Consider the following 25,522-nt stretch of genomic DNA (forward strand, 5'->3'; position numbering starts at 1 on the left):
AGAATAGTAACATCCACACACTTAGGTAGTGACACGCTCCTCCTAGTAACCTACTACGGCCATTAGATGACAAACAGTAAGAGCGCAGCTGTAGCTCTCTCTCTCTCTCTCTCTCTCTCTCTCTCTCTCTCTCTCTCTCTCTCTCTCTCTCTCTCTCTCTCTCTCTCTCTCTCTCTCTCTCTCTCTCTCTCTCTCTCTCCCTCTCTCTCTCTCTCTCTCTCTCTCTCACTCTCTCTCTCTCTCTCTCTCTCTCTCTCTCTCTCTCTCTCTCTCTCTCTCTCTCTCTCTCTCTCTCTCTCTCTCTCTCTCTCTCTCTCTCTCTCTCTCTCTCTCTCTCTCTCTCTCTCTCTCCCTCTCTCTCTCTCTCTCTCTCTCTCTCTCTCTCTCTCTCTCTCTCTCTCTCTCTCTCTCTCTCTCTCTCTCTCTCTCTCTCTCTCTCTGCACCACCGTAGCGCACACCATAAACGCTTCACTCGTCGTGTAATCATAACTCTGTACATATAATAACCTACTTTAGTTAGTCCTGTACATTATGATCACCATCTACTTGTCTTGGACTTAACTCTTTCATTCCCTTTTAGCCCTGGAGTGAGATAGCAGGTTTGTCTTGCTGTTGCTGGTGCTGAGTTACCTTTGTACAGTCTTGACCTAAAAGCTACATGATGATAATACTAAGCAGCGATAGTATGTAATGATATGAAGCCGATACTTTCACTAGTTGTAACGTCATTACTTTCTTGTGAGTGTAATACTGTTGATCCTCTATTATGCATTCGTTTTTCCCTCTTTCTCTTTGTCTGAGTGTGTCTCCTCTGCCATCCTGACACTGCGCGTTCCTTCCTACCCCCGCCCCGCCCTCTGCTCCTCTAATCCCTCTTCTTATCCTTGTCGCTCAGAAGGAGATGGAGGTGGTCACCAACACCCGCCTCAGCAGCAGCACCACCAGCCACCCTTCTCCCAGTCTCAGCAACTTCCGCAGCAGCAGCAGCAGCAGCCGTTTCAACAGACATTACAGCAACAGAATCTGCAGCAGCAAGGAATGCAGCCTCAGCAGCAGCAGCAACAGCCTGGTATGCAGGGAATGCAACAACAACCATTTCAGCAACAGAATCTGCAGCAGCAGAGCCTCCAGCAGCAACCTTTTCAACAGCAGCCTCAAAATCTTCAGCAACAAAATTTACAGCAACAGAATTTGCAGCAGCAAAACCTACAACAGCAAAATTTGCAGCAACAACAAAACCTGCAGCAGCAGCAGCAAACCTTGCAGCAGCAGCAGCAGAATCTACAGCAACAGCAGAATCTACAGCAACAGCAGAATCTCCAGCAACAGCACAACATACAACAGCAACAGAATCTGCAGCACCAACAAGATCTCCAGCAACAGAGCCTGCAGCAGCAGCAGCATAACCTGCAGCAACAGCAAAACCTGCAGCACCAGCAGCATAACCTCCAGCAGCAGCAACAACAGCAACAACAACAGAAGGTGGGCATTTTGTCAGGCATGAAGGGAGACCACTTCACCACGGCCTACACGGGCATCTCCCCTCCCTCACAGCCGCTGTCCCGTGAGGACCTGTACGGCCAGCAGCACCACGGCATGGCGGACGGCCTCATGCACGGCCCAAACATGATGCTCAACAGGTCAGTCATCCACCACCATTATCATTATTATTGTAATTATTATTATTATTATTAGTATTATCATCATCATTATTATTATTATTATTATTATTATTATTACTATTATTATTATTATTATTATTATTATTATTATTATTATTATTATTATTATTATTATTACTGTTGTTGTCATTGTATAATAAGCCTCATCATCATTTGCTTTCAGAGGTTATTAGAATTCATATTCATTAAATTTCTGTATCTGGAGATGTGTGTGTGTGTGAGCGTGTGTGTGTGTGTGTGTGTGTGTGTGTGTGTGTGTGTGTGTGTGTGTGTGTTTATGTATGCGTTTGTGCGTGCGTGCGTGCGTGCGTGATCCATACTCAGCAAGTGCAAGCCTGCGTGCATATGTTGCAGGCCCGCACCACACTCCCCAACTGAGATGCGAGGTGGCGTGATGGTCACCACCTCGGGGATGGTCAAGTCTCTGGACCGTCCTCGCCAGACTACGGTAAGCTTCGGCCTCTCCCGCCCTCCTGTCCCACTTGTTGTCTCCCCTCCATCGCTCACACTCCGCCTCCCCGTCTCTCTGTCCGCCTCTCTCCCTCTTTCTTTCTCTCCCTCAGTGTCCTCGGCGCTCTAAGGCGAGACGTCGTCATTCTTACTCCAACTTCTCTCCTCCCCTCAACGCGTATCACAGCAGCAGCAGCAACAACAACAGCATCAGAAGCGGCAGCAGCAGCACCAGCGAAATGTTTCTTTCTACTTGTCACCGGAGCGCGCGCGCGCGCGCGCACACACACACACACACACACACACACACACACACACACACACACACACACACACACACACACACACACACACACCTTTTCTTCACCTCCTTTCTAATCTTGCAGTTTGAATTATTTTTCGTGTATATATTTTTGTTCTGAAGACAAACTCGATCTATTAACGTAGCCTCCAACACACACACACACACACACACACACACAAAACCGTTTATTATTATTATTATTATTATTACACACACACACACACACACACACACACACACACACACACACACACATACATACACACACACATACACACACAGCTTCGCCTACTCTGTCCTCCAATCACCACCGGCACATCTCACTCTTGCACTTCCTCCTTTCTCAGCACTGACTTACCCACCACCACCATCACCACCACCACCATTTCCTCCTCCTCCTCTTCCTCTGGATCTCGGCCTCGTCATCGGTGCTGCTTCGGGGGGTGACAGAGAGAAGACCGTGTCCTCCCAACACCCTTACTTTCTCTACACCCTTTAAGTTTTTCCACTCCCGGCATTGACATTGGTTTTCTCTTAGTTGTAGTTTGGATTTCTTTCTCCTTCGCCTCATGACTCCTTGCGCGCCCAGCAACTCTCGTCCTTATTAAAAAGAGATTTGTCTAACCACCGTGACTATTTTGTTTATATTCATCTTGTCTTGCGGTGATAGGAAATAGTAGTGCGTGAATAGATTACGTCGTCCTAACACGGAAGGCTATCTTTTTTAACGCCTACTCTTAGATATGAGTGTTATGACTCATTATATTAAACAGGTTATTTTTTCTTTTTTTTTTAATTTTTTACTAACGTTTGGTGTCTTTTGTTTACGTCGTTTTTTCATGTTTTTGTGTATTTTTTCCCTTTCTTTGTTACTTTTTTTTTCGGTGTTTTATCCAGAATTCGCGTCCCTTCCTTGCTTTCATCCAGTCACTCTGTTGTTCCTTTCCGTGGCTTCTTCAACACCACCAAAGTCATCACCAGTACTATACTTGCCGGTGCAGCGGCGCGATGTATGGTTACAGTACTAGCCATAGTGGTGATGACGGCGGTGGTAGTGGTGGTATAGTAATAAAAACAGTAAAGGTTCAGGCGAAATGTTTAATCATGTTCACACCAGGTAAGGTTTTGTTCTTTACTCTCTCTCTCTCTCTCTCTCTCTCTCTCTCTCTCTCTCTCTCTCTCTCTCTCTCTCTCTCTCTCTCTCTCTCTCTCTCTCTCTCTCTCTCTCTCTCTCTCTCTCTCTCTCTCTCTTTCACTTTATCTGGAGCTTGTCTAGAGTGTGGTGTGAGCAGCGTGACTCGTGTTGTCGGGCAGATTAGGGCGGAACCTTACCCGATCTGCCAGTATAATTTTTTTTAAAGCATTTTTTGCCCTTAAGGACAGGAGGATAGAGCGTCTGTCTGCATGAGCCATTTACTAAGGCCTGATGCAATAAGTCGAGTTTATTAATAAGATTTTTACTATGTCTACAAGTTTACTACAGTGTCTTTTTCCTTGTCATCGTGTGAGTTTTATGTAATACTTAGGTAGTACTCTATTCTTTTCATCTAAAAACAGCCGAAACACCGGGTATGTTTTAAACGTGCTCTTTCCCTTTCCTTCCCTTATACCCTTTGGTGTCTGGCTGGCCCTCCTGCAGCCCTCCCTCCCTTCCCCTCCTCCCTGGCGTCAGAGAGGGGCGGGGAGGCGGCGAAGGGAGGGGGTCAGGAGTATAGTAGGAAAGGCGGTCCTGTGCAATACCTGCCGCTCGTCATACCTCGTGCAATACCTACCGCTCAGTAACCTTCATTTTGGTGTGGTCTATACGTATGTCCTGTGTTTTGGCTGCCTTCATTCACGACACGCCGTCCACTACTCCACGTGTATTTTCATTATTATTATTATTATTATTATTATTATTATTATTATTATTATTATTATTATTATCAATATATCCTCTTTTTTTCTTATTCCTCTACCATTCTCCACGTGTGTCATCTGAGCCTTCTTTTCTGTACCTGCCTGTACGTATACCTGGTTGTCTCATCAACTGTCATAGCTCCCTAGTTCCAGAATCTGACTCTCGTAGGACGCTGTAAAGTTTAAAATGTTGTAATATTCATGTTGTCTTGCAGATGATTAAGTGTCCCTTTTTGTAGGTCATGTTTATTACTATCATAGATGTACTAAACCTTTTGCTACTACTACTGCTACTACTACTACAATTACTACTACAACTACTTCCATTACTACTACTACTACTACTACTACTACTACTACTACTACTACTATTACTATTTCTACTAATGACTCGTTTGCATCTGTAGTGTTGAGTCCCTGAGGAAGAACTAATTAGGAGCTTCCACACGAGATACAGATCAGAGCTTCCTGTTTCCTGCCCCTGGCCAGGAGCCTTGACCCCCCTGAGTCTCTGTTGTCTGTTCGTTGTTTCAGCTGTTTGGTATCAAGAAAAATAAGTCGCTTAGGCCAGACTTAGCAGAAACTTGGCCCTCCATTGTAGATCTGTCGCCAATAATGGATGTATCTCCCTCTGTGGAGGCGGCCGAGCAGGAGACCAATGGCAGGAAGGTAAGCTTCTGCTCACCTGGCCCGCGCCCCGCCCCGCCCCGCCCCGCCCCGCACCTCGACCCCCGGCCACTACTCCACCCCAGGTCACACCCACACCGGCTCTGATCGGTGGGCCACACCTGTACTGTAGGCTACACTGTCCTAGGCAGCTCCTCGCGGAGACCATCATCCTCAGCCACTCAGCAACACCCTCACCCTAGGCATCGGGGTCACGGGGCTTCAGGCTACATCGAAACAGAGCATCCTCTCCCTTAAGATATGTTAAAGATTATTAACTAATACTGGTACTAACTAAATGGCCATAAATCTAGGACCTGACTGGTCAGATTAACCTCACAGCAGCAAAGGACGACTCTTGTTGTCTGTCACGTGACGCCAGACTGATTCTTCCTTACCCAACCTGAGCGTTACTCGTCCTCCCCTCCCCGGAGTCCTCCGCCACACAGCGTCACGGTGATGGGCGGGAACGCGGCAGCACGTCCATTAACTACACAACGCTGAACCGTGTGTTTTGTCCAAGTCACGGGTATATACTGTGCGTCACGCCGCCGTCACTTACGCCGGCGCGATGCGGTGTCGGCTGACCAATGAGGCTCCCGTCACTTCGCTAAGTTAACAGTGATATCAATAGGCATCAGTGGGAATAAGGGAGCGCCACCACCACTCCTAGGCATGGACAGGCGGGGCAGGCGGCACCCTCGCCAGCGGCACTCAGCGGTCACACACACGCGGGTCATTGCTCTCCCTGCCGTCCGGCACCAAGGGGCAGGACGCGCCTCGTGGCCGGGAATCGCGCACTGCCCGCCAGGACCACCACCAGCCACCAGTGTACACAAGAAAATTCCACTTTCTTTTATGTTTATATATATATATATATATATATATATATATATATATATATATATATATATATATATATATATATATATATATATATATATATATATATATATATATATATATATATTTTTTTTTTTTTTTTTCTTTTTTTTTCTTCTTTTTTTTTTAGAGTATTCACCGAGTAACCGAACCTATTTTTTTCTTATATATAGATTTACTATTTCCTAAGGAACAAAGGAACCCACTTTTTCTAAGATCAAAGGCCGGGTGTGTATGAAACCTCTAGTCCAAGTTTTTCTTTCCTCTCCTTCCTTTTCCTGGAGCCAGAGCATCAAAACACTACTGTTATCTCCCTTACCAGAACCAAGCACACTAGTAAATAGTGATCTTTCAATACACACAATTATTCGTTAAGGGGAGATTCGGAGCACAAACACAAATGCCTTCCTCCCTCCTGTCCCACTCCTCACTGTCTCCATCCTCCACACCGTACTATTTACTGTTCCCTTCCTCCACCCCGCCTCACTTCTCGCTGTTCCTTCCCTCCCACCTGCCTTTCTCCTTGCTGTTCCCTTCCTTCTCACTGCTTCACTCTCCGCTTTTCTCTTTCTCCCCACCTGCCTCACTATTACTGTCCCCTTCATCCCACCTGCTTCACTCTTTCCTGCGTGCTTTTGCTGATGCTGCTGCTGCTGCTGGTGCTGGTGCTGGTCCTGGCGGGAGTCCCAACAACGCAGGAACCCTTGGATGCTTCCCCTCCCACCCGGTAGCTTTCCTTGGTGGCCTCTGAAAGTTGCTACAAGTAAAGAAATCAACACTAAGGTGGCCAGTCCTGGTAATACTGTAATGTTAATGACAGTTAACTTGGAATGCGTAAGAAATAAGACGTGGTATTTATCGTGACCTCATAAGCTGCGGGTCAGATAGATGTAAACTCCCTTAAGTCTTCCATGCCAGTGCCTTTTCCTTTCCCCCCGTCACACCTTCGCACAAAAGCCACGCTCCTCTCATGACGAACTCTCCCTTCGCCGCGACTTCACTTGCCTAGCACTGTCTTGCCTCCTCTCGCCCCGGCTGGTGTCACGGGTAACAGTTTCTCAAGGTGGCGTCAGTGTCACCATGTCCTGAGAACAGCCGTGTGTGACGTGTGACGCATTCTGTCGCTGCCTCTCCCTTCCCGCCAGGCTGCCTCCCTCCCTCCCTGGTCACGTGATGCGTTGCTCTATATCCCTTTCCTTTCCTCTCCTTCCCATACGATTGTCATTCCCATTTTCTTTATTTTCCAGTGCATTCCTTTAATTTCCGTTTCTTTCCCATATTTTTCTTTTTTTATCTTGTGGTTTCCTTTCCTTCCCGTTTCTTTTCCATTTTTTTATCTTCCTGTGTTTTCTTTTCTTTCGGTTTCATTCCTCCGTTGTTCTGTACGTCTTCTCTGCCTCTTTCTTCTAATAATTTTTCCCTTTCCTTTATTTTCCATCTTCCTGTGCTGCTGTCTGCTTTCTTTCTCATTTCTTTTTGTAATATTTTTCCCTATCTTCTTGATCTGGTGTCTCATACTTCTCTCTGTTCCTCCCCTTTCCCTTCTCTCAATCTCTCAAGTTGTATTCTGTTCTTCTCTTTCATTTCAATTTATGTCTTATCTCTTCTCTTCTCTCTTTCCCTTTCTCATTCCTTTCCACTCTCTTGAAGCCTCTCCCCACCATCCTTCCATCGCCCTTCATTTATTTTTCCTTTCTTTTCCCCATTTACCTTTCCTACCTCTTCCCTTACTTCCCGTTCTATCCCAACGCCTTCCTTCCTCCACGAGACTGACCCTTTCACAATAACCCATCCTTTCCTCTTTATTCCCTACGTCTTCTCCCCTCCCCTCTACTCTCCCTGTTCCTCTCCCCGTTCCTCTCCCCGGCGCCATTAACTCCCCGCTGTTTAACGCAGGAATCTCACTCAACTCTCCCAAACGGCAACGAAAGCGCCTCACTTCCCTTAAAAATAATGACTGAAGGGATCTCTGTCCCCTAACCTATCCCCTTTATCCATCCCTTCATCTATCCTCTCCTCTGTGTTCTTCCTCCAGCTCCCTTTCCTCTCCTGCTCCTCCTCCTCCTTCTCCTGTCCCATTCCTTGTTGTCCAGTCCATACCTGAGACCCGTTCCTGATCAGAGTGATTTAATACTATTCCACTAATCCTTGCCTGTAATTGTTTGTCTTAAATCTGTTGTACAGGGTCTTATGTTATTGCTAGGAGGACGATGATCACTAGAAGCCTCAGCTCTTCTTGGTCTCTACAGTTTTCTCTCTTCTTTCTTTCTAATCTGCTCTTCTGTCTGTTTCTTTCTTTTTTTTTTTCTCGGTACTTCAAGATTTACAGGTTATAAGTGGTGTTGTGGGTACAGTCATGATTCAGTTCACGTGTCAGGCTCCTTTCTTCCACACTCATTAGCGTCTTTCCTCGATCTTAAGTCTCCGCGATCTGCTGACTGTCTCCTTAGCAAACCCGACCGCTAATGGAGTCTAAGGGGATCAGGGGACGTAAGATTAAAGAGAAATGCAAGGCGGTGGAAGTGAGTGTGATGTGTTACCTACCTGAATTTTTTATCTAGACTTTGCTTTTTATATTCTAATTTTACTTCATTATGTTATTTATTTATTTTTTTAAGAAAAGTGGTTTCAATTTCATATTTAATTAACCTGTAGATCTCTCTCTCTCTCTCTCTCTCTCTCTCTCTCTCTCTCTCTCTCTCTCTCTCTCTCTCTCTCTCTCTCTCTGTCGTGACTCACTCTAGGTTCTATAAAAGGGAAACTTAAGCTCAGATTTGGAAGGATGTTAATTTCAACATACTTATATTTAGGAAAGGGACTAATACGGATTTTCTCAATCTTCTCTCTCTCTTTCTCTTTTTAATTTTATGGCAATGTCCTTAAATAATCCATGACATTAGTATTACAGGTCGGTGCTCCACATCATCAGTTCCTAGTTGAGCATTAAAAAAAATAATAATAAAAATCACACACAAGAGATCAGTGAAAAAATTTCCTACTACTACAGAAACCTGTCAGCAAACTAGACCATTACCATCTCCTTTCTGCACCTCTAGCTAAGGCCTAAACGTACTATATACCGTAGTAGAGTAAGATTACTACTTCTAGGCTAGTGGTGCTGTACTGTTTGAACCCGCGTGTGTCTCTTCCCTCCCCTGGTCTGTGTCCCGAGCCGCTCGCATGCATGGTTGTGTCTTGTCTGTTTATCACTATTGTTTACGTATACTATATTACTCTTCGTATATCTTTTATCCGCATACTTTCTCTCTCTCTCTCTCTCTCTCTCTCTCTCTCTCTCTCTCTCTCTCTCTCTCTCTCTCTCTCTCTCTCTCTCTCTCTCTCTCTCTCTCTGTGTGTGTGTGTGTGTACTCGTGCCCACTCTCCTTGGTGATGCCACACTCGCCCAGCCAGCGGTGGTTGGTCGGGGCCTCGCACACGGCCCGCCTGGTTATGACTTGCTCACAGTTTGTGTTTCCCGTGAGGCCTCCACAGCACTGCACCGCCAAGGTCTCCACGCACACTCTAATATTAATTTCCCTGCACCTGTTATTATTTACGATGCATGATAATATTCTTTTCGCTTGGATATTGGTTCCTCTTCCAGACTGATTGATCCGTTTCAGACTTTTTTTTTTCGGATTCCTATATACGAATGTTGATAGATATGTCAAGCAGATTCTTAAGACAAAACAAAAGTCATTGTGGCGATATGAGGGAGTCACAGCGCATGTCATATATAGCTGAGTATACTTTGCCCTTTTTCTCGTTTTCCGACAATTGTGACTCTTGAAGCTCCTTGCCTTCCCAGGATGCCAAGGGCTCCCCCAGTGTGGCTGGCGGCGCGCAGCAGAAGAGCTCCATCAGCGGCATGCTCTCCGACTTCACTCGCGCCCTAGGTAGGTTGTGCCCTCCCCTTCCTTCCTTCCACCCTCGCCTTCTCCATTGAGCCTGGAGCGCTTGGGTCAGTCTTACATTGTTATTTTGAACATGCGAGCAACGTTCAAGACTCCAGCAGCCACTCTTCGATGTAAGCCGCGGGGACACGCGAGTCTGCCGGTGACACAACAACGCCTCGCGTGGTGATTCCCTGTGTGGGGCTTTGGTGCGCACATTGATAACGTTTGTGTTTAGATATAGAGTCTGATCAGATTTAAATGTATATTTTATAACTTACAGCGTCTTAATGGTGTTTTTTCGCCGTAGGTCTTGGAGGAAACTCACCGAAGGAGGAACAGAAGGGCAACATTGCTACATCTCAGCACCAACAGCAGCAGCAGGTCCTCACCTCGCAGCCTCAGTCGCAGGCCCAGCTCATTAGCACTCAGGCGACGGGCATCAACTCCCAAGGTCAGCTGATCAACTCTCAGGGGCAGGTGGTGGGGCAGCAGCAGGTCTCCACCGGCCAGGCTGTGACTCAGATGGGCAACCACGTGGTGCCCAGCGTGCAGCAGTCCATGGTGGGCGGCCAGTTGGTGCAGAACCCAGCTGTGGTTGTCAGTGCTGGACAGCTTGCAAACCAGTCGATGCCCTTCCAGCAGATGACCCCAGCACAGCAGCTCCAGCTACAGCAGATGCAGCTGCAGCACCAAGCACAACACTTGAAGAAAATGCGACGCCAGGACCAAGCCGCCGCCCTGCAGCAGCAACTTCTCACGCAGGGCAAGGTCTCCCCCACACCCATGAGGAAAGATGCAGCGGGCGCCGTGGCAGGCCTGCAGCAGCTCCAGACATTGCAGCACCAGCAGCAGCAGCAGCAACTGGCTGGCAAGATCGTGGGACGCGTGGCCAACAGCCTGCCCACAGCCGCTCTCCTGCAACAGTCGACTATCGCTACCAGCGACAGCAAGCCGCGGGTGCTAGTGATGCCCGGCCAGAACATTCCAACCACGGAGTCGCCGCTCACGTCTCTCCAGAGGTAAACAAAAAGGGTTTCTTTCACAGGTTTTGTTCGGGTGTCTCCTTTACTCCCGTCCTAGTGCACCAAGCAGTGAGGTTGATCCGTTCCCGTGTCGCTCGTTGTTTATAAGGAGTGCTAGGTCGCGGTATGTGGAGTGGTCATTGATGTTTCGGTGTATATAATGCCCTTGCTACGAGTGTACTAATCACCAACCATTTCGCTCGCAACACAAGGCGCATAGGCAAGCCAGACGTTGGGTAAGTAGTCACCCATAATTTCGTCCCATTTTAGAGGAGGTCAAACTACTTTACTGTTACTTTTGACTTGCGCATTGCTTGACCCAAAGGCTACAAACTGCTGAGTCAGCTCTTAACGTTCCAGAGTGATGCTGCATGGACTAGCGTAGCATGTTTACTACAATATTAGTACCACATCATTGCCTTTTATGCATAGGGGAAATACAAACATTTTGGATAAACTATTATTATTCTGGTCATGCAGATGATGCTTGTTTCATGTAGAGGTTACTCTTAATCTTGGTGACACAGTGAATTGACCGCATGCTCTTCATCGTGTAGAGGACAACTGTACCTTTATACTGTAGATGCCATGCAGCTGAAATATACAGAGATCGGCAAGGAATGAACAGGCAGATCTGTACATTTTCCTTAGTTAATGAAGACGCAAATCACAATTTTAAATGTATATCTTGCATTACTGTGTAGCTAAACTAGTGTTCAAGTTCATTAGAAGCAGCCCAGGAGACGCTCCGAGGCACTGCCGGCGCGGCCATCGGGCTGTTTGTTGTCTGATGTTGGGTCATGAGTTAATTTTTTGTATTGGCACTAGTGAAGTACTCTGCAGGAGAAAGAACACTGCATTGACCATAGGCTGCATGAAGTACTTTATCTTAATGTGAGACTCTTGAGGGTTGGGAAGAAAGCACAAGGCTCCTGCCTGCCAGGCTCTTCGGGCCGAGGCAGCACCACACCGCATGCTGGGCGCCGACCTCCAGCCCGACACACCCATGCAGACACTCACAGTAAGGGGTTTGGCATCCGTATTACACATCAGTACACGTGCACATCCTCTGAGGTACTACACACACACACACACACACACACACACACACACACACACACACACACACACACACACACACACACACACACACACACACACACACACACACACACACACACACACATACACACACGGTAACTATTGCATCATGAACACTCATTATCCCTTTGTGCTCACATTTCCTCTGTCCACCACAGGGCTCTGCTTCGCTCCTCCACGGACCAGCTGGCCTCCCCAGAAGAGTTCAGCATGGCTAATGTGAACGCCCAGCTGGCCCTGCTGACAGGGACCCCAAGCACCCCGGCAGGAACCCCAAGGGGTCTTCGTGACGATTCCTCGGACACTATGAGCGAGACTGACAGTCAGAAGAGCCTGCGGGTGCGCCGGAAGCTGCCGCACCTGCCGCCTGACCAAGAGGCAGCGCCGCTGCCCTCTCATAAAAAGAATGCTTTCGGACTCAACGCCAAAGACCGAGTCAGGTAGGAGGAAGAGGTATCAGACCGTAAACTATAACAAAAAGACATAGCAATGCTGCAGCTAAATACTCACTGATAACTGTTACGTCATAATGTCAGTGTCACTCTTCATTTTTAAAATGAAAATAAATAAATAACTGAAAGAACGCTCCGGCACCGGGTACTCCTCCCACCCTCTCCCTCTCACACTCACCACCCCCTTTCTGCCATGCACAGTATTGCCTCAGTCACGTCTCCAAGGTTCATTCCCTCCGTCTCTCCCCCACACCCTCCCCACACCCTCCTGCCCCTCCCCCCCACCCATCCCGTGACCTGCAGCCATACTTCTTCCCTCTGCACATCTCGCCCTTCTCTTCACGCCTCATCCCACTCTGTGCCATCCCCGCCCCTGCCAATCCCGCCCTGCACTGTACACACGAGGCGGCAGTCTCAATCCGTCTTTTTGTCTCATCTGGCAACAGAACCATGATCCTTTGGCTCAGGTGGGTGTTGAAATTATTTAAAAAAATCCATCTTATCCTCCAAAAAAATTCATCACAATTCATGAAAATCGTAAGATCCTTCTCATAAATAAACAACAAGTACTTACTCACAATAAGTACAACAAAGTAAAGTCCTAACCAGGCTCGTAGTTGAGGCCTGATAGCCTGCCAGCCCGCCACCATCCTCCCTCCCCTCCCGAGGTCCTGGAGGCTGGGCCGCGTCCCGGTGTGGAGCGTCCTCTCAGGCTGGCCTCGCTCTTGTCCTGATGTCAGCTGTTATAGCCGAGCTTTCCACAGTACCTCTTCCCCCTTTCTCTGTCCTCACAATTCCTCACTCTGTTTATAAACTCCGGTGTAGCATCCTGAGATCTTAGAACACATGCCGCGGCCAAGTGGCTCCTCCCGCCGTCCTGTACCGCCCCGGCGCCACGCCTCTCCCTCCGCACACTGCTCGTCAAGTACAAATAACTGGTCATGTCTCCTTCACCACATTATAGCAATGGTATCAAAAGGGCATGCATCACGTTTTAGCCACAGGAAAACTTCAAACATTTCAGTGTTGAGTGGAGGCATCACGTGCCGGGCTTAGCGAGGCTCGTGAGGCGGCGCCCTCACTCCAGAGTGGATGGGCGGCGATGGCGCCACTTGGTCGCGGCTTAACCTTGTTAACTTCTTAGTCTGCCATTTCCACGGTGTTTTCTTTTATGATCCAAATTTGTGTACTTTTCCTCGCAAATCTTTGTCTTTTCATTTTCCAGTTCGTAAGTTTCCACCTGCACACTCTTAGCTATCCTTTTCTTCTCTTCTCGTAAGTATGAACCTTGACCTCCAGGTGACGTTGTTTCCCCAGAGCCTCGCCACTAACATTACAGACAAACAGGTAATGTCCGCAAACCTCATTTACACCTGGAACTGTCAGATCACATTGGTCAAACAGGTGTTGCCTGGCCTCCTTCAGGGCAAGGCGCACCCCGGCGGGAGCAATGGGGTCATGGAGTAACGTGCATGTATTTTTTTCTGATTAATGAGTTTGTGGTTCATGTGTCAGCTTGTTGGGCACTCCGACCGCCGCTACTGTACTCACGTGTCTTGCGTCCTGCGCCTCCTTGGGCTTGTGTGTTTAATATGTTCTCAGTACAAATGTGTGTGAGAGAAATGATCACAAGTGTTCAGTATTTTCACTTCCTCCATTATGAAAAGCTACAATCATATTCCTGTAAATTTCTTCATTCCATTCACTATTTTCTCAATGTTCCATAGCCAGCAAAATTTTGAATTATTATTTAAAATACAAACACGTGCACAACTTAGTAAAATTTACACGTGTGGCCTGAGGAAAACTTGTTCATGATTGATAATATTATGAACCCATGTTCTGTGTGTGTGTGTGTGTGTGTGTGTGTGTGTGTGTGTGTGTGTGTGTGTGTGTGCGTGTGTGTGTGTGTTAGCGTCAGTGTGTGGTCGCCGTGGCCGCCTGATGGACCTTTGCCGGGTCTTTTGAGGGAACATTTTGGACACGGATCAACCTCAGACTTGCTTGGGTTTCAGTAGTAATGTTTTCTAAGAAGAGTGTTAGAATTTTCCATATCATTATTTACTGACAACTTATTTTTGAAACAGCCATACTATTTGTATTGAATAAGCAGTGCACAGAATACTTTTAATAATATTTTGTTCATTTTACATTCTATATCTTTGCTGTTGAAATTCTGTGGTCAGCTCTTTGGTCGCACTGTTACTACTAGCCAGTGAGCCGGTGACCCTCAGTGACCGGCCACAGCGAGTCTCTCCACATGACTGACTGACGGTGGACCTTCTGGCTCTGGCGCAGGTCGCAGCTGGCTCGTCAGTCATCTCTGGACGGGACGGTGGGCACTGCCGGTCGTATCGGTGGTCCTCTTGGCTTGGCCAGACCCTCTTCCAGCATGACCAACTTGGCCAACATTTCCAAGATGCCAGACATCAACTTGCCCACTCGGCCCGGCTCAGCTCTCGGTATTCCAGGTGATTATGTGATGCTGTAAGAAATGGCGTCTTTCTGTGAGCAAGTAGGTGTATGAGTTCTCTTATAATGTGACATTGAATTTTCAAGATTATTCTTAAGATTAAGCGGTGATATGGTTACATTTGGAGTCATCAGAACACTATTGTCGTTATGGAGTATTTTGTTCTTCCTTGACGAGCCTTGGTTGTGTAACAGGTCACCCAGGAACTGGCCTCCGCGGCTCCTCCCTCAGCGGGCCTCAACTCAAGACGGGCCTGCCTGCCAGTATAGCGCAGTGCCTCCCCCCCGATCTGCACCACCTCATCTACACCAACGCCACCCCGCCCAACTTGGGAGATAACTACGGCTCACAGGTAAGTGTCTCGCGTTACGAGACCGCTTAAAAAGGCCGCGAGAAAAGTGGTGCCGCTCAAACCCAATGACTGTGCATTAATCCTCAAGGCCAAAATTTAAGGCATGTCCAAATTTAAGGCATTGTTTTTGCTGTATTGCATATTTCCGAAGACGAAGAGACAGATGGGTGTCCGTGTCGTGTCGGAATGGCGGCGCCCCTGCCTGGAATGAACAGTCTTGGCATTCGTGCACTATAAACCAGGTGGAAAAGAAAAAAAAAAAAGTGTCTAGTGCTGTTAATTGATTATGGATCAAAGTTAAATGAAACTCGTAATTTACACCACCGCTAGAAAAAGGAAAGATTAAGTACTTACAAAATGTCTCCAATTCAAGGCACCATTCAGCCAGATCGTGTAGCATACGGTATAGCTATCGAGGGCAGAAATACACGTTGGAAGCTTGCACCTTGCATCTCTCGAGGTTGTCTCTCATACTGAGGGAGGTACATGAACACCACATCACCTGAAGCTATCGCACTCCGCGAGCTGAAAGAAGGGACTTTGTTGAGACGTTTTTAATTCAGTTTCTATTTGAAGCATCAAGACCTCAGTTCATATAATACATTTAAAGTCTTGCATACTATTACAGGAACACCGGGGTGTCTGAACAGTGTTTGCTCGTGCCTGGCTTGCTAAGATTACGTAAAGTGGCCCTTGTCATAAGCGGAAAGGGTGGTGGGAAAAAAAGAGTATATTTTCGATTAATACGTACATTAACTGAATACGTATTAAAACCAAGACATCATGTGGAAAATTAATAATAAAATGGAGATCGAGTTCAAGAATACCATCAGTGAACTCACCAAGCAGCTCGATTATATATAGATATTCCTTTTTTTTTTTTTCTTAGGAATGTTGTGTCCAGGAGTCGTGTTTTATCCTTCTATGAGTCAGGTGCATCGCTTGTCATTTCACCTCAGCCGTCCATTGAAATAGTGTGTGTGTGTGTGTGTGTGTGTGTGTGTGTGTGTGTGTGTGTGTGTGTGTGTGTGTGTGTGTGTGTGTGTGTGTGTGTGTGTGTGTGTGTGTGTGTACGTGTGTGTGTGTGTGTGTGTGTGTGTGTGTGTGTGTGTGTGTGTGTGTGTGTGTGTGTGTGTGTGTGTGTGTGTGTGTGTACGTGTGTGTGCGTGTGTGTATGTATTTGCTAGTGTGAGCGTGGGCATGCGGACGCGTCTTTGTGTGCATGTGTGTGTACGTAGCCGCGTGAGTTTGAGTACCAAGACTAGAGCAGCAGCCCCCGCCCCACCCTCCCCTTGATGACCTCAGTAGTAACAGCGTCCCCGGAGCGCTGGTCAGGGCGGGGTAGAGCGAGGGGGTTGTTGACTCTCGAGCCGGACACTTGAGCCTTGACCGGGAAAGAGAAGTGGTGACGCCCGACGCTGAGGTAAGACCATTCGCTCCTACGTGGTGTCTCTACAGTTTTTCCTAGCCTGCCCCTTGCGTGCCACAAGATAGGTTGTCGTCGATATTTTCCCCGCCCCAACCCCCAGCGATGTGCTTGCTGACTTTGGGAGGGACCCATCTAGAGTAGCGGGCCTCATTTTTTTTACTGACCCTCAGAGTATAAGGAGAAAGACTCAGACAGACTTGTTTTATATTAGACTTCCTTTTCTTTGGCTTTGCATTGTGCACGCTAAATGATAAACCATCTTCCATTAAAGACAAATACAGGACATGGCATGTGGTTTATAAGGGATTTTTTGCCGTGTAATCTTAGAGGGTTGTGAGGTTTATGTAGTTGGAGACCAGAAATCTTGCATGCCGGAATGCTCAGGCCCTTTGTATCGGTCCCACCAGCTCCCTGAATACATGCAGAACCTGAAGGACCAGCTGCAGGAGGAACTTAAGTCGACCACCACTGACCGGAGGGCCATGCTGGAGGCGGAGCTCCTGCGGCTGCAAGAGGAACGCCGCCGCGCTTTGGTGGAGAAGGACAAGGAGAGGGACGGCCGCTTGCGTCGCGAGCTGGACCGTCTAGCCTCTTCCAGCTATTCAGGATCACTTTCGCTCAAACAGAGGTTTGTCTGCTCTTGCCTGAAGGAAAATGACCAGTTCGGATGCCTTCCATTATGGTTTGTTTGTAGCTGAGAATTCAAGTCTTAAGACATCTGGCTTCGCTTTGAACCCAGTAATTCTCGAGCAACTAGACTGGTCCTTTAATATTCCCTGCTTAGAGTTGGCGCTTCAAAGTCATCCCTCGCCTGGCCGCATCATTACCAGCCTCCTTCACCTGCTATCACTTGACTAGCAAGAGTAGAGGAGCTCCAAGACAGTGGCAATGACGCGCGCCTGGTTCTGTCAGTCGTGCTTGCTATCTCATGCGGAGCCGATCATGTCGCTGAGGAGGTGAAGCTTTGATAATTTTTCACTGTCATCATTTAAAGGTGCCTTGCCACCGCCCTTGCCATACACCTCGCCATCACCTCATCAGTCTGCTTGGCGGCTCCGCGCTCAGTGCCGAATCAGGAAGCTTTTTTTTCGATAATCAGTAAACTCGCAGACGAGTCTTCTCATCACGCCTTGCCCTCAGCGGTATTTCCTGGTGCGGCAGTGTGCCCCTTATAACGTGCATGTGTCATTCTGTTTCGATTTTTAGAATGGAAATTCAACGTCGCCTGGGTATGGCATCTGGCACGAGCAATACAACAGGATCAGCCAACTCCTCTCCTAGGAACCACCGGCGAAAGGGCCACCGACGGCAAATGTCGGATCCCAGGATTAGCTCCTATGTCTCCCCCATTAAGGAGGACAGGGACGTGGAGAAAGAGCTGGAGCGAGTAAGTTGTGCCTACACGGGGCTTTCCTCTTACCCATTCCTTTTAAGAAGAGGATAAAACACATCTTTCCTTTCTCCTTCTGGACTTTCTCCTTCTCCAAGCCAGTGGTGTTCATATGCTTCCCTTTTCGTGGTGTGCGGATCATCACTGGCCAGTCCTGAGTCGCATGTCGCATTCCAAACTCCGCACTAAGAAGTATTTGTACAGTTGTTTGGCCTCGTCAGGAGTGGATGCAATACGCATTGAAGCCAAGAGATGGAAAGATGACACTGAAAGGAATCATTCAAAAAGATGGGGGACCCAAATCTGTGGTGAACTTCATGGCTGGTGATGATACTGGTGATGGAGAGTTAAGCAGCTGGGGTCTAACACGGTTATGCAAGAGCAAGAACTCTGACCATCGTGCTGCAGAGTGTTCTGTGTGGCTTTCCTGCCCCGCATGTATGTAGAAAAAGATAAAACAATACTATGACTTATCGTAGAGAGACTTGATATGGCTCAAATTTCTTACGATAGAAGCTGATGATATGCGTTGTTAATGACCAGTGTTATCACTTTCCGTTTCACAATCACTCGAGTGTTCCGTGATGCTTGAAATGTCTCATCTAGCCTAAATCATCTAAATACATTAAAGTTGCTATAAAGTACAAATCCTATAAAATATAAACCGCGTATGAAGCAGCGGACCTGAATACACACAGCACTGCATTGCTTTCTCATCTCCATAGCCTGGCAATGAATGACGTCATTGTGTTAATCTTCAATGATTTCTTGCATCCCGAAGAACGAATTGCTCCTTTCGGAAATCACTTAGTTCTTGTATCCTTCTCCGATCCCGATGTGCGGCCGCTGCCGTGGAAAGCTGACAGCTCTTCTGCCTTGCATCATTGCCTGTCATGGAGAGAGAGAGTCCCTCTGCGACCATGAGACGTTGCCTCCTTTACCGCCTTCAGTTTTATTTGCGCTTTTGTTATATTTTCATATTGGAATAAACTAACAAATTTGGTTCCAGACCGTGTGAGAATACAATTTTGGTGCAAATCACTGAACTTGGCAATAATACAGCACCTCATTACACTCATGGCTCCCCGTATATTGAAATGCTTTACTCTTTCATAGGGACTATTTTTTAAGACCGCAGAGATGTTTTCCCATTGATGATATACAATCCTTGTTGAAATCACTAAATCCGTGAAGACAATCGTGAAGCTCAGGTACAACTTCCAATAGAGCCAGCTGAAATAGCCAAGCCAAGACCCCGAGACATTTGGGAATACGGTCCCTAATTGTGAGGATTATCCGAGTCATACATTTATCATTTTTGGGCACTGAACTAACTGGAAGGGTTATTGTAACATGATAGCGACTGCGATTTGTCTCCAGCCACCAACGTGATCATGATACGTGTGAGCAGAACCTTTATAAATAAGCGTTTCTCGCCATCCTACCCACTTTCTCCTGCTGGATGTGTTTCCACTATTGCTCTGATGTTTCGTCTTCAACATCATCTTTATATTATCATTATTCGATACTAAACAAGGGACATTATCCCTTAAATGTCACGGGTTCGCAAAGCTAACGGAGTGAAGCCGTTCGATAAATTGGGCAAAGAGAGTTCCATTTCAAGTGTTGCGTTAATGATACATAGCTTATTATTTACATATTTTGTTCATAAGGAAGATCAAGAGGCAAACATAAATTAAAGGAGGGAAAAAAAAAGTCTGGTAAATGTCTCTCCCATAGAAGAAAAAGCGAAAGAATGTTATAGAGATCCTTCAGGTATGGATAGAGTTGTATTGTCCGAAGTGTTACCAACTGTCACGCGCCCTTCAGTTCTTACGGTTGAGTACTATGTAGTATGAAAATTGGCTGCTCTAGTATTCTCTCTCTCTCTCTCTCTCTCTCTCTCTCTCTCTCTCTCTCTCTCTCTCTCTCTCTCTCTCTCTCTCTCTCTCTCTCTCAGTTCTACAGATCCACAACTGCCTCGCTCACAGATCAACATCATGCCTAAGTTTTCCTCAAGTTCCTCCAGTTGCACCACGTAGTTAGGGGTTAAGGCTAAGTGGCGTGGAACATAGGCTGGTAAGTGGGAAGTAAATAGTTAGGGAGTCTGTCTCGGCGTGTATGTGTGTGTGTGCGTGTGTGTATGTGTGTGTGTGTATGTGTGAATCGGCACTTTATGTTAGTGAAGGTTAGGAGAGAGAGAGAGAGAGAGAGAGAGAGAGAGAGAGAGAGAGAGAGAGAGAGAGAGAGAGAGAGAGAGAGAGAGAGAGAGAGAGAGAGAGAGAGCTAGATAGATAGATAGATAGATAGATAGATAGAGAGAGAGAGAGAGAGAGAGAGAGAGAGAGAGAGAGAGAGAGAGAGAGAGAGAGAGAATGGAGACTCATGTTTACCGAAGATGTCTCGGTGTGTGTGTGTGTGTGTGTGTGTGTGCTCCACCCACCAGCCACCCACTCATTCCTTCACGCCCCTGCCCCGCCGTCTCATCCTCTCGTCCGTCCCGCTCAAGGGCCTCTCAGTGCGTAATCAGCTTCCTTCTCCTCCCGATCCTTGGCTCCTCCGGCACGTTACTCTAATTTGAGACGTTACCTCCCTGGCTTTGTGTCCTCGTCCATTCAACACTTCCCATCTTGCTTCCTCGTATCACGTCCAACGTTCACTTCTTGTCCTCCCTTCGCCCCTCCGTGCCTCCGTCTCTCAGTCTCCCTTCTTCCCGCTCTTCACTTATGTCACATTATCGGCTGGTATATATATATATATATATATATATATATATATATATATATATATATATATATATATATATATATATATATATATATATATATATATATATATATATATATATATATATATATATATATATATATATATATATATATAAACACCTCCCTCCCCTTTACTACTTACTACTACCTGGCCTATTAGATGATGAAATAGTATTACCTTGTGATTTTACGGGCATATGTAAACTTTTATTCCTATCTCTCAAGTCCCATTACGCTAGTGTCTGTAAATGCTTCCTTTCTTAAAGTGGCTCCTTCCCTTGAAGATAGAGCTCCCTTCCCCCTTGTTAATCTGAGCGCGTCCCCCTCCCCCCCCAGTCCCTCTACGGCGCGGCTCTTCGAGACACTGCCATCAACTACATGGATGACGATGACCTCTTGGCAGCCAGACTTCTGAGCATGGGCAGGTAAGTCTCCTTGAGTCTCTTTGCTGTGAGTCAGGTCCTCACCGACAAGCCAGCGAAGGTAAGATGTTCTGTGCCTCGAGTCAGGTGAAGTGGCGTCGTCTGAAAGGTCAAGGATGTGGTGGTACAGGTGGACACAACACACAACTCGCATTTGGAGAAGTAATAGATGAAGGGAATGATGCACTTACACCATATTTCACTTACATAACACGCAGCCTCAGCATCTCCTACAGATTGTGTTTACCTTCCTGTGTGTGTGTCTGCATTTCACACTTTTTCTTGAAAATGGAAAGCTTGCATGTGTTGCTGACTTACTGAGAAATGTCTGATAAGGTACACGAATGTCTCCCCGCCGCACATCACGCCGCAGGAGGAACATGGGAAGAAGCAACTGATAGGTAAGTGTGCAAGCCTTAATTTTGTATATCTGATTATTGCAAATATGGCCGGAGGACTGATCTAGAACCTCCGTCTTGGAATTTTTGCATCAGAAGCAAGAATTACGACTTCCTGTAGTAAGCTGGGTGACGCATGCGCTAGGTGCACGCGGTACTGTGCTCTGCTGTGCGTACTTTAGCTCCTGTAGTGTAAGTGCTGCGTGAGGCCAGGTTAAGCTTGCCCCTCCGATACACTCAAACACCGAGCCCTCACATAGCAGACGCGTCTGGCTATCACTTATCCTGCTGGCGTGGTGGTGACCCGCAGCGTGGATTAGATCAAGTCATTAGCTAACATCTTCAGTGTAACTCATTTACATTTTTCATGGATGGCAAAGCTGATTCTCTGAGTTCAAGAAGCTTTCGTTGTATATTTTTATTGGGCATATTTTCTTTTCTTTTCCTCCTTGCCTCTAGTAATGGCGTGAAGTGAGGGTGCTGGATGACCCTTCCTCTGCTGGGTGTTACTTCTTTACTTGGATACACTTTGCTCACTACTAATCATACATTCTTCGTCTACTTTTTTGAGACGATGAGTGATAAAGACAGTGAGGACAGGCAGCGTGCAGCGGACGTCCAGCGCTCCTCACTGGGTGGCTGTGCCGGGCACCACCTGTGTGCAGGATCACGGCTTGGCCTCACCACCCTGCCGAACACAACCAACTTCATTGCTAGTCACTGGGGCAGCTTTTGTTAATGTGGAGGAATGTATTCACAGACTCTGGGTACATTTAGTTAGTAGTCATTCGTCAAGGTGGAGGAGATTTTGGTTCTCTGAATCCAGTCAGTCTAACTGCATGTTTTCTCCCCCAAGGAGCACGGGAAGGCGCAGCTCAGAGAGCGGGCTTCCCTCAGACCTGTGGGGCCGCAGCTCCACCCCGGGCTCCACCCTCACCGACCCGGGGATTTATGGCTCCTCTCGCCAAAAGCCAATCAGAAAGCCTCGCAAGCCTCGCTCCTGGCACCCCTCGCCCTATGCCTCGGATGACGAGGACGACCTCTTATCGCGGGAGGAGAAGAAGCAGAAGATCAAGGCAGAGATCTCACGCAGGAGGCAGCAGATCGAACAGAATTCGCGTTTGCACGAGGAACTAATCCGCCTGGCGAGGCTGCGCGAGAGTGCCGAGCTGGGCTACAATGACCCCAGAGCCTACGGGCCCTATGACCAAAGTCCGCCGCAGTCCGCGCGCGACTCCACCACCAGTGTCTTACGGTCTATTGATGAGATCCTGAGGGATGCCCGCGATCCCTCGTCCGGGTATTACAGCGGCTACTCCCCGTACAAAGCGGGAGGGTCGCCACCAAGCCGCTATGGCAGCTCGCCTGGCGCCCGAACGTCGCCCCGTCATTACTATGGTTCACGAGGTCCCTCTCCCTCTCATTACCCGATGACAGAGGAGGACCGGTCCATGGCCCGCCTCGCCTCCACCTTCCAGAGCGAAGATTTCACGGGCGCGCTGTACGAGCGGCTCTCTGACTTCTCTCCCCTCACGGCGGACAGCCTGAGCGACACCATGAGTGACTTCACCCCGGCCATGCCCTTGCTGCCCGACATGCCGACACGCTCGCGAAAGTTGTTAGAGGATCTAGGAAGCTCACCAATCACTAGTCAGACCCACAGAGGCAAGTATGACTTACAGAGACGGTACCGGAAGTAAGTGGTGTTGTGTGTTGTGGTTCTCGTGTTGAGGTGTTGGTTGGTGTCTCTACACAACTGTCGTATGCTAGAACTGTCCCACTAAATCGAGCAGTATATTCATGAAAATCAAATCTGGTTGCAAGATAACAGTATATATCAATATATCCGCACATCATTATGTGATACAAATAGGGGGCAAGTCTAGTGCACTTAAGTATAAAATACGGAATATGCTAAGTACCTCCGATTGCCTAGGTTAAGTGTATTGTAACACGAGGCTGGTTCAGTGTCATTCTTCCCTGAGGATATTTGGAACACTATCTGTGGCCTGTAACTTGACGATAAGCATAATCCACACAAACACCTGGAAACCTCCTCACCCTCAGCGAGTCGAGGCACAGTTGTCCCGGCGGCCTCCTCCCAACGGTGGGCGGCAGCCGGCGACGACCACGATGAACATAAGTGTAACTCGCCACGTTCTACCTTGCTCTCCTCCCTCAGTTATTGTGCCTTATGTCCATACTTACTCGAACAATTCGTTTAAGCATTTGATAACACTTTATTGAAGGTTGAATTCCTAATGATTTCCGACCCTCCCCTTCTTAGTGGTGACGGACTATCTTGATTGCTTCGCCCTTACGTTATAGGTATGAGTAGAGTTACAACATAAAGCTTGCCACTAAATCACTACTCAATAATTTGTTCCATAACATATCGAACTCGATTCGTCGAATGAAGAACTGCCATTCAGGTCCACCAAAGTTGGTTGCCTAAGTCTGTCTCCCAATAAGGACCCCCATCACTTGCGTCCCCTTGCTGTCTGATGGCATCTTCCCGCGATACCATCCAAGCTCCGAGTCTCTCCCCGGACTCCTTTCCTGGATCACCTTGTATTACCGATATCTTCCCATGGAGGATTTTACGGGGAATCATGACTAATATACTTTCCTGAGGGAAAATCTAAAAAGACGCACGGACTTCGGGAATCCTTTTTGATCCTGTTACTGTGTTCACGGTGTTGCTGGTGTACTTACTCATCCCAATATTCTCTACGAGTCTCATCCGCCGCGGCGCACGGAGCGGAGCGGCGCGGTGACCGGCCAGGCCGGCGCCGCCGCTCTCGGAGGCTCCGGGGCGGATGTGGGTCCCACTCTGCCACCTCGGAGGGTCCAGATCGATGTGGCAGAGTGACAGAGTCTGAGAGGCTCTTGCGGGGGCTACCATTCTCTCTTCCTCACTAAATTGTGTGTCATTGAGTGCCACCTGACAAGCGGAACGGTCTAGTTCGTTCCCTGGGGTACCTAACTAAACTAAGCGGGTCGTTGAGCTGCTATCCTCATTGTAGCTGGAGGAGGGGCGGGCGGGGTGACGGGTCGGGCTGGGCCGCACCGTGGAGGGTTTGGCAGGCCGCATCCAGGTGCCGCCCCGCCGCGCGCCCACGACCGTCCGCCCTTTAGGTAACATGCACAACGGGCCTTGGCAAACAGTGCTGCTGGATGCCACTTTGGAGCTCCACTGCCCATAAACTTCAGTGTCAAGCACAGTCTGTGTTCTCCCTGCATGTGTCTTTCTTGCTTCTGAGGACGATGTCTATGTCACTGTACATTCCATTTCATTATATTTGTTCATGGCATGTAAACAATACAAATTGTTGTTGACCTTCAAATACATCATGTTATTTGAAAGACCCTTGGTGTTTCTCTTGTAAGACTCCTTCATCACAACACCAGCTGGGGCGCGGGCGGCAGCCACTCTCTCGAGCCTCCCCTGCCAGGCTCAGTCCATCCCAAGGAGAGCGGGGCGGGGTAGTCTTGCCTCCGTTGTGGCTGCAGTTTGATGGCTCTTTTATTTTGCTGAATAAACTAGCAACTTAATAGTGCTTTTGGATGGCAACTAGATATCACGTGCCGGCTAGTTTATTTTGTTCTGCTATTCTTGCTTCAGTTCAACACTCGCTTGTACCTGCACCGCAGATGGCCAACAGCAAACCACCGGCAGAAAGATTCAGTAGCTACCATTCCACCACGTGCAACAGCAGACTGTACTCAAAGCTTGCTAAACCTGTAGACTCATCACGTACAGTACTTGTCATTCCATGTTGCCGGAGTCTTCTGTTCAACCTCTTGTAGTCATTCATTTGTCACTAAGCCTATAAAATTCCGAGTGTAGATTTTAATAATTACACTTTTAGTTTGTCCGTGTTAAGGTCTTCCCAGTGTAGCACCATAACTTGTGGCCTCCAGACAGCTCCTGC

General features: G+C 47.7%; 1 protein-coding gene across 1 annotated transcript in view; it reads left to right on the plus strand.

Annotated features, from left to right (window-relative positions):
- LOC135101295 (histone-lysine N-methyltransferase 2D-like) overlaps positions 1–24,957 on the plus strand; it is a 107,126-nt gene extending 82,169 nt beyond the window's left edge. The window contains exons 9-21 of the mRNA XM_064005085.1: positions 897–1,641; positions 2,038–2,131; positions 4,871–5,005; positions 9,693–9,780; positions 10,088–10,799; positions 11,015–11,038; positions 12,062–12,343; positions 14,654–14,826; positions 15,023–15,180; positions 17,017–17,237; positions 17,816–17,996; positions 21,104–21,192; positions 22,444–24,957. Of these exons, the coding sequence (XP_063861155.1) occupies positions 897–1,641; positions 2,038–2,131; positions 4,871–5,005; positions 9,693–9,780; positions 10,088–10,799; positions 11,015–11,038; positions 12,062–12,343; positions 14,654–14,826; positions 15,023–15,180; positions 17,017–17,237; positions 17,816–17,996; positions 21,104–21,192; positions 22,444–23,287 (3,746 nt within the window). The 3' untranslated portion in view covers positions 23,288–24,957. The remainder of the gene's footprint in view (positions 1–896; positions 1,642–2,037; positions 2,132–4,870; positions 5,006–9,692; positions 9,781–10,087; positions 10,800–11,014; positions 11,039–12,061; positions 12,344–14,653; positions 14,827–15,022; positions 15,181–17,016; positions 17,238–17,815; positions 17,997–21,103; positions 21,193–22,443) is intronic.
- Positions 24,958–25,522: the final 565 nt, after the last annotated feature.

The sequence above is a fragment of the Scylla paramamosain genome, chromosome 1 (assembly GCF_035594125.1).
Source record: "Scylla paramamosain isolate STU-SP2022 chromosome 1, ASM3559412v1, whole genome shotgun sequence".
Taxonomy (NCBI): domain Eukaryota; kingdom Metazoa; phylum Arthropoda; class Malacostraca; order Decapoda; family Portunidae; genus Scylla; species Scylla paramamosain.